This window comes from Panthera pardus, unplaced genomic scaffold, assembly GCF_024362965.1.
Source record: "Panthera pardus isolate Hobbes unplaced genomic scaffold, ASM2436296v1 HiC_scaffold_3, whole genome shotgun sequence".
Classification (NCBI taxonomy): Eukaryota; Metazoa; Chordata; class Mammalia; order Carnivora; family Felidae; genus Panthera; species Panthera pardus.
In genome coordinates, this window is record NW_026526876.1 from 47,526,267 (window position 1) to 47,541,235 (window position 14,969).

The 14,969-nt window shown below is 33.8% G+C and overlaps 1 protein-coding gene across 1 annotated transcript in view; it reads left to right on the forward strand.

Moving 5' to 3' along the window:
* Positions 1 to 14,969, forward strand: part of BRIP1 (BRCA1 interacting helicase 1) — a 207,588-nt gene that overhangs the window by 83,478 nt on the left and 109,141 nt on the right. Inside the window, 1 exon segment of the mRNA XM_053892318.1 lies at positions 4,143 to 4,304. Coding sequence (XP_053748293.1) covers positions 4,143 to 4,304 — 162 coding nt within the window.

A 14,969-nucleotide genomic window follows, 5' to 3' on the forward strand; every position in this document is an offset into this window, starting at 1 on the left:
TTTGAATATCTGAAATGAATTGAAAACTCTCATGAGTCATATAACTTAAAATTTTAATGTTTTAGAACAATAAATGTTATTTAATTCCCTAGGAACATTTGAGCTGTCATTTGTCAATCTACCCTCTTTCTTTTTATGAAGTCATTTAAAGCAGTTAGCTACATATTGAGCATCATTTGTGTGCCTAACACAATTCTAGTTCTTTATAAAGCTGTTGTTTTTAACCAACAAGGTGTATTTGTGAGGACATTTTGGTTTTCACAATTACTTGGCAGGAACTATTGATATTTAGTAGGTGGGGGCCTGGAATGCTAAGCTATTATATAACTAAGAGTTGTGCTTTCTATAATGGCAGAGTACTCCTCTTTGGAAACATTGCTGTAAACAATAGTGAAGGAAAAATATATGTTCCACTTTTTTTTAAACTTTCTTTTTAAATTCCAGTTAGTTAACGTACAGTGTAATATTAGTTTCAGGGGTAGAATTTTGTGATTTAACACTTACATACAACACCCAGTGCTCATCACAAGCACTTTATGCTCCACAGTTTTAAGTACCTTCCTTCAGAGTTCAAATAAACATGGGAAGCTATTAATAAATTTAGTATATTTTCTCATAAGAATGGTATTATAGGCTCTAAGTTCTCAAACTAGTACACAAAAGCCTATTTAACCTATAATGTCAATGGATTGTAATAGTAAAAATGATAATTGTTCAGTTGAATTCTATTGTAACATTTACCCCTAATGTTTTTTTCTTTTTTTGTAGTTTCTTTATATATTTTTGAGAGTGACCGTGTATGCATGAGTTGGGGAAGGGCAGAGAGAGAGAGAGAGAAAGAGAGAGAGAGAGAGAGAGAAAGAGAGAGAGAGAGAGAGAAAGAGAAAGAGAAAGAGAGAAGCAGGCTCCACACTGTCAGCACAGAGCCCAGTGCAGGGCTTGAACTCACAAAGTGAGATCATGACCTGAGCTGAAATCATGAGTCAGGTGCTTAGCTGAGTGAGTCATCCAGGTGTCCCCCACCCAACTTTTTAAAACTTATTTTTTATTATAAAATGTCTTATTATCTTTTTAATATCTATGAACTCTGTAGCCATGTTCTCCTTATCCCTACCTGATATTATCAATTTGTATTCTCTGGTTTTATGTTTTTTCTTTATCAGTGTTGGTACAGTTTATCCTTTTTATTAATCTTTTTAAAGAGTAAACTCTTGGCTTTTTTTGAGTTTTTGATTATAAAACATGATTTTTATTTTAATTGTAATAAAATATATATAACATAAAATTTACCATCTTAACCATTTTTAAGGGTACAGTTCAATCTTGTTAAGTATATTTACATTGTTGTGTACCCAATCTCTAGAACTTTTTCATCTTGCAAAACTAGAATTCTTTTCCCATTAAACAACAATTCTCCATTTCCCCCTCCTCTTAGCCCTTGGTAACCACCCTTCTACTTTCTATTTTTATGAATTTGATACTCTAATATAAGTGAAATCATAGATATTTTTTGTGATTAGCTTATTTCACTTAGCATGATGTCATCCATGTTGTAACATGAGTCAGAATTTCCTACCTTCTTAAGGCTGAATGATATTCCATTGTATGTATGTAATACCACATTTTGGTTGTCCATTCATTTATTGATGCCCTCAACTTCTAAACAATTATAAACTTCAGAAAGTTATAAAAAATAGTATTAATATGGTGAACATCTTTATACCCTTCACATAGGTTCATCAATTGTTAACATTTTTCATGTGTATATATGAAAGAGAGAAGAGGAAAACTGCAAAATGTTAACAATCACATTATATATGTGTATGTGTATAATGTACATTTTTTAATAAACTATTAGAAAGTAATTTGTAGACATCATGACATTTGCCCTTAATTAGTTGAGACTGTCTCTCAAGAACAGTTACATAATCTGCAGCACCTGGGTGGCTCAGTTGGTTAAGGATCCTACTCTTGATTTCTGCTCAGGTCTTGATTTCACAGTTCGTGGGTTCAAGCCCCGCATCAGGCTCCATGGTGACAATGGAGAGCCTGCTTGGGATTCTCTCCCTCTCTCTGCCCCTCCCCTGCTTGCTCTCTCTCTCTCTCTCAAATAAACTTTAAAAAAAGAACAATTTCATAATCGTGTATAACCACAATACCATGATCATACTAAGGAAATTTAAAATTGGTACAATAGTGTCAATATTTATATTTATCTATTTATTTCCAAAATGTCTTTATATCTTTTTATTTTGTTTGTTTTTTTTTTTTTTGGTATGCTTCATGAATTGAAAATTATTTTTATTTTTAATTTTTTTTAAACATAATACTTTATTTTTTTTAATTTACATCCAAATTAGCATATAGTGCAATAATGATTTCAGGAGTAGATTCATTAATGCCCCCTTACCCATTTAGCCCATCCCCCCTCCCACACCCCGTCCAGTAACCCTCTATTCTCCATATTTATGAGTCTCTTATGCTTTGTTCCCCTCCCTGTTTTTTTATATTTTTGTTTCCCTTCCCTTATGTGCATCTATTTTGTCTCTTAAAGTCCTCATATGAGTGAAGTCATATAATATTTGTCTTTCTCTGACTAATTTCACTTAGTATAATACCTTCCAGTTCCATCCACATAGCTTAAATGGCAAGATTTCATTCTTTTTGATTGCCGAGTAATACTCCATTGTATATATATACCACATCTTCTTTATCCATTCATCCATCAATGGACATTTGGGCTTTTTCCATACTTTGGCTATTGTTGATAGTGCTGCTGTAAACATGGGGGTGCATGTGTCCCTTCGAAATAGCACACCTGTATCCCTTGGATAAATACCTAGTAGTGCAGTTGCTGGGTCGTAGGGTAGTTCTATTTTTAATTTTTTGAGGAACCTCCATACTGTTTTCCAGAGTGACTACACCAGCTTGCATTCCCATTTTTTTTTTAATGTTTATTTTTGAGAGAGAGAGACAGACAGACACACCGCAAGTGGGGAAGGGGCAGACAGAAGGGGTCAGGATCCAAACCAGGCTCTGCGCTGACAGCAGCAAGCCTGATGTGGGACTGGAACTCACGAACGTAGAGATCATGGCCTGACCTGAAGTCTGACCATCATCCAGGCGCGCCTATTTTGTTTATTCTTGACCCAGGATCCAATCAAGTATTATGTATTGCATTTGACTTTCATATCTCTTTAGTCTTTAAAACTGTTGTTTTGCCTTTTATTTTTTTTGTCTTTCATGACATTTTTATAGAATTCAAGTTAGCAGTTATCTTGAGGAATGTCTTATAATCTGGATTTTATCCGATTGTTTCCTGTTGATAAGATTCAGGTTAAACAGTTTGGTAACAATACTATATAGGTGATATGATATTGCTACTTCCCATTGCATCATGTCAGGAAACACTTAATATCAGTTTATCTTATTACTAGTTAATCATTTAGTTAAAAGTTGGTTAAACTGGTATCCATTAGACGTCATCTTGTAAAATGTACCTCAGTCTCATACATTATTTGAAAATATAGGGCTATTACAGTTTCAACAATCTGAAGTGTTTATATTGTCTGTAGATTACCAGTCAAGTTTTTAGTTTCTCTTAGTCAAATCACACTAATACTAGATCTGTATGAATATAAATGAATTGCAAATAACTAAAATTTGGTGGGTCTGATTTTTTAAGACTATAGATCTTTGAGCATCAGTGAATTTGTAAATTTGTTGAGTGTATTCATAACTCTTACCATAGTCAAGTCTTAAAGACTTACCTATAGCAGATCATACAAGCCTTCATCTAATAGTCTGGAATCATTTCTGATTTATTCATTTCATTTGTTTACATTATCCAACAAAATTTTGTTGCATGTTTAGTTTTACAAAGCTGTTTAGGAAATAGAAAAGTAATTTTTTCTTGTATCCTGAGTGGTCAGTGATGCGCTTAAAGTAAAACTTTTATAATTTAGATTTATATATAATTAATTAATGAAAATAGAGAAACACCAACAATTTAAAAATAAAGTTTCTCTAAACTTGTTTCTTGATCTTTTGACTACACGTAATATGCGTAATTAAGGCTCCCAACTAAATGCTAATTTGCCTGCCTGGTTCAGGCATGACTCTAATACATATTTATATTCTAGGTTTGGGTTGGCACCATTGGGTCAGGTCCCAAGGGTCGGAATCTCTGTGCTACCTTCCAGCACACAGAAACTTTCGAGTTTCAGGATGAAGTGGGCGCACTTGTGTTATCTGTGTGTCAGGCTGTGAGCCAAGGAATTTTGTGTTTCTTGCCATCTTACAAGGTAAGGGAATATTTATTGTTTCTCTTGCCTTTAAAAAATCACATGGGATTACCATGGTAAGTTTCCAGGAAGCAACAGGAATTATAATTTTCTAAGTATCATATATTTTACTTATTTATTGATTGAGATAGTCCATTCACTGTTTTACTTGAAACTCTAAAACACTAAAAGTCTTCAAGCAGTGTTTGTTATATGAGGACTGTTTATGATGTGTACATTATTTTTATTTTTAGGGGCAGCTTGATTTTTTTCATAGTAGACGGGAAAAAGTATATTCATTTTCACTTTCACAAATTATACTTTTGAATGTTTCATTAATCTGAATCTAAAATCAGACTTTCTTTGTTGCCCATCTTTTTACTTCATGTATTTGGCGAGGCTAGACATTTTTGTTTTTAAAGTCACTCTGGTTTTTAATAATACTGTGTAAAATTGAGTTACATAGTGTATTTTAGTCCTAATATTTAAAGCATTAAAACTACATATAATTTCTGAGAGTAAAATCATACTTTATCAAAATCCAAGCTAAATTCCAGTGTAGAAAAGTGGTATTTCCTTTTATTTTCTCATTGGAAGTTGTATACGTAAGGATAGTAGCATAAATAAATAATATATTTGAATGGCAATACTGAAATACTTTTGACTCTGCTACTGTTTTCCATTTATGTACATACTGCTTTACCTGAATGTGTCCTCCCAAAGTTTCATATGTTGAAATCCTAACCCCTAAAGATGGTGACATTATGAGTGGGGCCTTTGGGAGGTGCTTAAGTCCCGAGGTTAGAATTCTTACGAACAGGATTAGTGTCTAATAAAAGAGACACTGAGAGAAACCTTGCCCCTTCTACCATGTGAGGACATACAGAATAGATGCCAGCTATGAACCAGAAAGAGGGACCTCACCAAATGTGACCATGCTGGTGCCTTGATCTTGGACTTTCCAGCTTCCAGAAGTGTAAGTGATACATTTCTTATGTTTAAAAGCTATTGAGGTATTCTGTTATAGCAGCCCAAATGGGACCAAGGCACATACTTTTTTTTTTTTTTTTTTTTTTTCAACGTTTTTTTATTTATTTTTGGGACAGAGAGAGACAGAGCATGAATGGGGGAGGGGCAGAGAGAGAGGGAGACACAGAATCGGAAACAGGCTCCAGGCTCCGAGCCATCAGCCCAGAGCCTGAGGCGGGGCTCAAACTCACGGACCGCGAGATCGTGACCTGGCTGAAGTCGGACGCTTAACCGACTGCGCCACCCAGGCGCCCCGGCACATACTTTTTTAGCCCGATACAGTAAATTAGTCTTCCTGTAGATAAATTGAAAGAATTGCTTTCAGAAGAAATTTAATCAGATAGTTGTGTTTTTTTTTTTACAAGAATATCCAGAAAAAAAATGAACATAAACATTTAAAAAATTCTTAAAAGAAAGCAATATTTATCCCAAAGTGTGAACATTTACACCAAACAGCTATGTTAAAGAAAACTAATAATTAAGCTTGGAGCTAAAGAAAAGTAAAATCTCAGTACATTAATACATACCTTTTTATATTTCCCAATCATGATCACAAAAGTGAGCCATGAAATGCCCAGTTGAATAAATAATTTCATATTCTACTAGGCTTCAAAGACATGGTAAGAATGATTGTTTATATGCTAGTAAGCAGTTTGGTATGGTTTTTTGGGGTTTTGTTTTTTGTTTCTTGAGTTTTTTAGTGTATATATGGAGGAAAACCAAATCTAATATAAAGGTATTTAAATCGACAATAATACAATTGTCATTGGAAAAGTTACAGTGAGAAAGAAAACAGACTGTTGAACAGTACGCCATATCATATTGTAGCAGTGTTCTCAAATGATGTAGTTTTTGTTAGCTGGGTTCAGCAGTTTGAAAATACATCCTAATTATTAATATATTGAGGTGAAATACATTACTTGGTAGAAGAAAAGTAACTACTCTAAATATAAACGGAATATTACCTCCTAAATTTAATTTTTGGAATAGATATAGCACAGTATTAATTTTACAGTTACTGAAATTGATGATTGATTATTGGGTGACTATAGAGACTGTAACATTTAAATATACTTTTTTATCAGATTTATAAATTGGCATAATGAATGGATTATAAAATTTTCTGTTTCTACTTTTTCAACTAAAAAGAATGAGAAGATAATCAAATAAGCTTTCAAACATTTTATTTCTGTCTTAGTTAATTGTTTTTATTAATAGTAGATTGATAGTTCTGGGGGGTTTGCTTATTTATTTTAATTTATTGTCTGTTTATACTGTATCTTTTTTATTAATTTTTATGGACTTAATCACGTGGGTATTAATTCCCTATAGTACATATCAACATTTCCCCAGTTTTTCATTTGTTGAATTCATTATTATAATTTCTTTTTTTAAGCTTTAAAAAATAAATTTGCTATCAAATTAATTCTTATACACAAATAATATAAAATGATTATAATGAAAACCAATAGTCCTCTGGCTTCTCACTTTCCATTTCTATACCTCGAGACTTCTCAAATCTTTGATCTGTTCCTCTGATATTTATTGTTATTCCTTTTTTTTAAATTGTGAAATATGCATAACAAAATTTATCATTTTAACCGTTTTAGGTGTATGATTTACTGCCATTAAATATATTTGTAATTTATTCAGCCATAAACACTGTCTATTTCTACAACTTTTTCATCTTCCCAAACAGGAATTCTGTAGCTATGAAATAGTAGCTCTCCAGATCCTCTACCCACAGTCCCTCTATTCTTTCTGTTTGTAAGAATTTGTCTATTCTAGGCATAAATGGAATCATAAAATATTTGTCCTTTTGTATCTGGCCTATTTCTCTTAATATAATTTTTGTTTTCAAGGTTCATGCATGTTGTAGCATGTATTAAAATTTCACTTTTATGCCTGAATAATACTCCATTTTGTGTATGTACCACATTTTGTTTATCCATTCTGTGATCACTTGGGTTGGGTCTACCTTTTGAGTATTATGAATAATGCTGCTGTGAACATTGGTATACAGATACCTGTTTGAGCCCTTGCTTCCAGTTCTTTGGAATATATACCTAGAAATGGTATTGCTATATCATATGGTAAATCTGTATAACTTTTTGAGGAGCCATCATGCTGTTTACCACAGCAACTGTATAATTTTAGATTCAGAAAGCAGCATTTCATAAAGATTTCCATTTCTTCACATTCTTGCCAACATTTGTTATTTACTATTTTTTGGATAATAGCCATCCTAATGGATATGAATGGATGGAAACCACAAGTGGCATCTCCTTGTGGTTTTGGTTTGTATCTCCCTAATGACTAGTGATGTTTTTTGTGCTTATTATCCATTTGTGTATCTTCTTTGGAGAAATGTTTAATTCAAGTCCTTTCCTCATGTTCGAATAAGGTTTTTGTTGTTATTGTTGAGCTGTAGTTCTTTTTATATTTTATATATTAATCCCTTACCAGATACATGCTTTATAAATATCATCTCCCATTTTAGGAGTTGTCTTTCACTCTGTTGATAGCATTCTTGGGTACACAAAAATTATAAATTGTGAAATTTTGATCGAGTTCAATTATCTATTGTTTTCTTTTGTTATATGTGTTTTGGTGTCATAACCAAGAAATTATTGCTAAATCCAGTGTCATGAAGATTTCCCCCTATGTTTTCTCTAAGGACTTAATAGTTTAGGTATTAAATTTAGGTATTTTAGCCATTTTGAGATAATTTTATGTATGGTGTAAAGTATGGGTCCACTTCATTTTTTTTGCATGTGGATACCCACTTTTCCTAGCATCATTTGTTGAAAAGTTTCCCGTTTCTCCATTGAACGGTCTTGGTACCCTTATTGAAAATCCATTGACCACATATGCAAGGACTTATGTGTAGACTTCCTATTCTCTGTCCTTGGTCTGTAAGTCTATCCTTATGCCATTAGTGTTTCAATTACTTTAACTTTAAAGTAAGTTTTAAAATCAGGAAATGTGGATCCTCTAATTTTGTTCTTTTTCAAGATTGTTTTGGTTATTTGGAGCTCCTCAGGATTCTTTATGCATTTTTTTTAAGTTTATTTTTATTTATTTTGAGAGAGAGAAAGAGAGCATGAGCACACACGAGCAGGGGAAGGGCAGAGTGAGGAGAAAGAGAATCCAAAGCAGGCTCTGTGCTGTCAGTACAGCCCTGACACAGGGCTTGAACTCACAAACCATGAGATCATGACTTGAGCTGAAATCGAGAATCTGACGCTCAACCAACTAGCCACCTAGGCACCCCTCCTTATTCATTTTAGAATGGATTTTTTCTTTTTCTGCCAAAGAATGCTTTTGAGATTTTGATAGGGATTCCAAAGACTCTGTATCTGGCTTTGGTAGTATTATTAATAATGTTAATTTTTCCAATCCATAAACATGGGATGTCTTTCCTTTTATTTATGTCTTTTTTTAATTGTTCTCAGCAGTATTTAGTAGTTTTAGAGTACAACTCTTTAACCGTCTTGGTTAAATTTATTTCTGAGTATTTCTTATGCTGTAGTAAATGGGTTGTTGTCTTAACTTCCTTTTCCAGTTGTTCATTGCTGTTGTATGGAAAGGGAACTGATTTTTGTGTCTTGATTTTGTATCCTGCAACTTTACTAAATTTATTGGCTTTATATTTGGGGAGGGATCTTTAGTTTTCTAATTATAAGATCATATCATTGGCAAACAGAGATCATTTTACTTTTTCCTTTCCAATTTGGATGTCTTTTTCTTGCCTGATTTTTCTGGCTAGAACTTAAACTACTATATTGAATAAAATGGTGCAGACTGGCATTGTGGGTTGTTTCATTGAGTGTGATGTTAGCCTGTGGGTTTTTCATATATTGCTTTATAATGTTGAGGAAGTTTCCTTCTATTCCTAGTTTATTGACTTTTTTTTTTTTTTTGTCATTGATGCTTTTTCTGTATCAATTGAGAATAATCATGTGGCTTTTTTTGGGGGGGGTTCTTCATTCTATTAATTCTATATGTTACATTAACTGATTTTCATATGTTGAACTACTCTTTAATTTTGGGAATAAATCCCATTTGGTCTTGGTTATAATCCTTTTAGTATGTTGCTAAATTTGGTTGCTGAATTTGTTGAGGATTCTCGCATCAGTATTCATAAGAGATATTTGTCTATAGTTTCTTTTGCTTTTTGAGAGAGAGAGAGAGAGAGAGGAAAGAGAGAAATCTCAAGTGGGAGAGGGGCAGAGAGCACAAGTGAGGGAAGGAGAGAAAGAGAGGGAGATACAGGATCCAAAGCGGGCTCTGCGCTGACAACAGAGTGCCTGATATGGGGCTTGAACTCATGAACCATGAGATCATGACCTGAGCCAAAATCAGATGCTGAACTGACTGAGCCACACAGGCGCCCCAGTTTCTTTTGCTTCTAATATCTTTGTCTGCCTTTGCTCTTAGGGTAGTATTAGCCTCATAGAATAAGTTAGTAAATATTCTCTACTCCTCAGTTTTTTGGTAGAGTTTGAGTAGGATTGGTGTTAATTCTTTAAAGGATTTGTAAAATTCACCAATGAATCCACTGGGTTCAGGGATTTTCTTTGTTGGAAGATTTTTGATTGCTGTTTCAATCTCTCTACTAGTTATAAGTCTGTTCAGATTTTCTATTTATTCATGATTCAGTTTTTGTAGATTGTGTATTTCTTCAAATTTGTCCATTTTATGTTGGCTATCCAAGTTGAGATACAATTATTTATGATGTTTTTTATAATCTTTATTTGTGTAAAATTGGTAGTGAGGTCGCTTCTTTCTTTTGCGGTTTTAGTAATTTGAGTCTTACCCTCCCCTCCCCCCCACAGTCATTCTAGCTAAAGGTTTGTCAGTTTTTTTTTTTTACCCTTTCAAAGAACCAACTTTTGGTTTTATTGATTTTCTCTGCTGTTTCCTGTTCTTTTTTTTTTCCATTTATCTCTTCTGTGATCTTTATTATTTCCTTCCTTCTGCTAGTTTTCGATTTAGCATGCTCTTCTTTTTCTACTTCCTGAAAGCACAAAATTAGTTTATTAATTTGAGATCTTCCTTTTTAATTTTTATTTATTTACTTTTAAATGTTTATTTTTGAGAGAGAGAGCAGGGAAGGTGTAGTCAGAGGGGGGTGACAGGATCCAAGCAGGCTCCATGCTATCAGTGCAGAGCCTGATGTGGGGCTCGAACTCATGAACCATGAGATCATGACCTGAGCCCAAAGTCAGATGCTTAACCGACTGAACTACCCAGGCACCCTGAGATCTTCCTTTTTTAAATTTATTAAAAAAAAAATTTTTTTAATGTTTATGTATTTGAGAGAGAAAGAGAGACAGAGCATGAGTGGGGGAGGGACAGAGAGAGGGAGACACAGAATCCAAAGCAGGCTCCAGGTTCTGAGCTGTCAGCACAGAGCCTGACATGGGGCTTGAACTCACAAACCATGAGATCATGACCTGAGCCGAAGTTGGACGCTTAACTGACTGAGCCACCCAGGTGCCCCTTTCTTTTTTTTAAAGCATGTCATTATAGCTATAAATATCTCTCTTAGCACTGCTTTCTTTGCATCCTTTAAGTTTTGGTATATTGTGTTCTCATTTTCATATTTCTCAAGGTATTTTCTAATTTCTCTTGTAATTTCTTTTTCGACTTGTTGGTTGTTTAAAATATGTGTTGTTTAGGGGCACATGGGTAGCTCAGTCGATTAAGCATCCAACTCTTGGTTTCGGCTCAGGTCATGATCTCAAGTTTGTGAGTTTGAGCCCCGCATCAGGCTCTGTGCTGCCTGCTTGGGATTCTCTCCCTCTTTCTGCCCCTCTCCTGCTTGCTGTCTCTCAAAATGGAAAAATAAACTTAAAAATTTTTTTTAATATGTGTTATTTAATTTCCTTATATTTGTGAGTTTTCTAGTTTTCCTTCTTTTATTGATTTCTAGTTTTATTCTATTGTGACCAGAAAAGATCTTTTGTATGATTACAGTGGTCTTCCTTCCTTCCTTCCTTCCTTCCTTCCTTCCTTCCTTCCTTCCTTCCTTTCTTTTTTTTCTTTCTTCCTTTCTTTCTAATTTACATCCAAGTTAGTTACCATACAGTGCAATAATGATTTCAGGAGTCGATTCCAGCGATTCATCCCCTATGTATAGTACCCAGTGCTCATCTCAACAAGTGTCTTTCTTAATGCCCCTTACCCATTTAGTCCAGCCCCCCCACCCACAACCCCTCCAGCAACCCTCAGTTCTCTGTATTTAAGAGTCTCTTATGTTTTCTTCCCCTCCCTGTTTTTATATTATTTTTGCTTCCCTTACCTTAGGTTCACTAATTTTGTATCTTAAATTCCACATGAGTGAAGTCATATATTTGTCCCTCTCTGACTGACTTATTTCGCTTAGCATAATACCCTCTAGTTCCATCCACATTGTTGCAAAGGGCAAGATTTCATTCTTTTTGATTGTCAAGTAATACTCCACTGTGTGTGTGTGTGTGTGTGTGTGTGTGTGTACCACATCTTCTTTATCCATTCATCTGTCAGTGGACATTTGGGCTCTTTCCATACTTTGGCTATTGTCGATAGCACTGCTGTAAACATTGGGGTGCATGTGCCTATTCGAAACAGCACACCTATAGCCCTTGGATATATACCTAGTAGTGCAATTGCTCGGTTGTAGGGTAGTTTTATTTTTAACTTTTTAAGGATCCTCAATACTGTTTTCCAGAGTGGCTGCACCACTTTGCATTCCCATCAGCAGTGCAAAAGAGATCCCCTTTCTCCACATCCTTGCCAACATCTGTTGTTGCCTGAGTTATTAATTTTAGCCATTCTGACTGGTGTGAGATGGTATCTCATTGTGATTTTGATTTGTATTTCCCTGATGATGAGTGATGTTGAACATTTTTTGTGGTGTCTGTTAGCCATCTGGATATCTTCTTTGGGAAAGTGTCTATTCATGTCTCTTGTCCATTTCTTCTACAGTGATTATAAATTTATTAAGACTTGTGTTATGGACTCATGTGGTCTTTTCAGGAGAATGTTCCCTGTCCCTTTTGGAGAAATGTGTATTCTCTGTTGTGATTGAAGTTCTATACATGTCTATGAGGTCCAACTAATTGACAGTGTTGTTCTAGTTCTCTTTTTCCTTTCTCATCTCTATGCAGTTTCTATCCATTAGTGTAAGTGGGTTATTGATGTCTCCAACTGTTGTATAGTTGTCAGTTTCTCCCTTTCTGCCATTGTTTGCTTTATATATGTTGGGTCTTCAATTTTGGTGTATTATATTTACAGTTATATGTTTTTCATAATTGACCTTTTTATCATCAGTGTATAGTATCCTTTGTAGCAGTTTTTGACTTCAAGTTTATTTTGTCTGATATTAGTAATGCCACCCTACTCTTCTTTTGGTTACTATTTGTTTGGAATAGCTTTTCCATCCTTTTACTTTCAGCCTTCATGTCTTTAGATCTAAAGTGAATCTCCTATAGTTAGTGTATAGTTGAGCCATCTTTTTAAATCCATTCTGCCATTTGTTATTTGCTTTCTGTGTGTCTTACAACTTTTATGTTCTTTATATCCTCCATCACCACCCTCTTTTTTGTTTACTTGATTTTTTATAGTTACACATTTTGCTTTCTCGTTTTGCTTTATATATATTTTATAGATACTTTCTTTGCGCTTAGAGTGGGGATTACCTATTTAGCATCCTATCATAGCAATCAGATTTGAATTGATACCAACTTCATTTATGTACAGAAACTTCCATGTAAACAGCTCCATCTCTCCTTTGTGTTACTGATGTCACAAGTTACTTCTTTTTACATGTATGCCAAATAACAAAGATTTATAATAATTTTCATGCATTTGCCTTTTAAATCCTGTAGAAAATTAAAAATAGGGTTACAGGGGTGCCTGGGTGGCTCAGTCGGTTAAGCGCCCAACTTAGGCTCAGGTCATGATCTCACGGTTCATGGGTTCGAGCCCGCATCGGGCTCTGTGCTGACAGCTCAGAGCCTGGAGCCTGTTTCAGATTCTGTGTCTCCCTCTCTCTATGCCCCTCCCCAACTCATGTTCTGTCTCCCTCTGTCTCAAAAATAAATAAACATTAAAAAAAAATTAAAAAAAAATAAATAAAAATAGGGTTACAAACCAAAATTACAATAATTGTGGCTTTATATTTTTTCATGTTTTTATCTTTCCTGAAGATCTTTATATTGTTATACCACTGTAAGTTACTGTTTTGTGTTCTTTTATTTCAAAATAAGGACTCCCTTTAGCAGTTCTTGGAGTAAGGTCTAGTGTAATAAACTCTCACCTTTTGTTTATCTGGATATGTCATAATTTCTCATTTTTTAAAAATTAAATTCAAGTTAGTTAACATAGTGTAGTATTGGTTTCACTTTTCTCCATCATTTTTGAAGGAGAGTTTCTCCAGATAATAGAATTCTTGGTTGATAGTTTTTTCTTTAGCAATTTAAATATATCCCATTGCTTTCTGGCCTCTAAGGTTTCTGATGAGAGATAAGCTTATGGTCTTATTGAGAATCCTTTGTATGAGATGAGTTGCTTTGCTTTTGCATCTGTTTATTCATTTGTTTGTTTATGTATTTATTTTGCTTTTCATCTTTTGACAGTTGAATTACAAAGTGTCTTTGTGTATGTTGCTTTGGATTTATTCTAATTGAACTCCTTAGAACTGATTGAACTCCTTCTGGATTTGTAGACTCACTTCTTTCATCACATTTGGGGAAATTTTAGCCATTATTTCTTGAAATATTTGAATTAAGAGATAAGGGAAATACAAAATGTCACAATTTATGTACTGTAGCTGAAGTTATACTTAGAGGGAAATTTATAGCTTTTAATCCTTATTAGAAAAAAAAGAGAAAGATCTTATAATCTGAATTTCTGAGGAAAATAAACAAAAATAAACAAAATAGAGGAAAGGAAATAATAAAATAGAAAACCAATAAATAATATAAAGAAATCCGTGAAACCAAGAGCTATACTCATTATTAAAATGTATTAATAAAGCTAATAAAATCTAACAAGACCACACAACATAAAAAGAGAAGGAAAATTACCAATGCTAAGAATTAAGTGGGAATATCATTACAGATTTTGTTGAATTAAATAGGTAATAAAGGGATATTTTTAACAACTTTATGCCAAGCAGATAAACAGCTTCTATGAAATGGATAGATTCCTTGAAAGACACAGATTACCAAAATTGACTCAATAAGAATCAGATAATTCAAATAACATATCTGTTGAACAAATTGAAATAGTAATTAAAACCTTTCCACAAAGAAAATTGTAGGCTCAGATGTCTTTATTGGTTAATTCTATAAAGAAAAAGTACCATTACTACTCAAACTCAGAAAATAGAGGTAGAGGGAGTACTTCCCATGTCATCAGGCAAACTATCCCTGATACTAAAGCCAAATAGGACATTATAAAAAATTAAAACTATGGACCAACATGGGCCTAAAAGTCATTAACAAAAAATTGGTAAATATAATCCCTTAGTATAAAGAGGATCATATATCATGACCAAGTGAGATTTATCCTAAGAAGCTAATAATAATTCAAAAATCCACCTGTATAATTCAGTTCATCAGTGGAATAAGTTAGAAAAATTAGAAAAAAACACATGTTTCTCTAAAA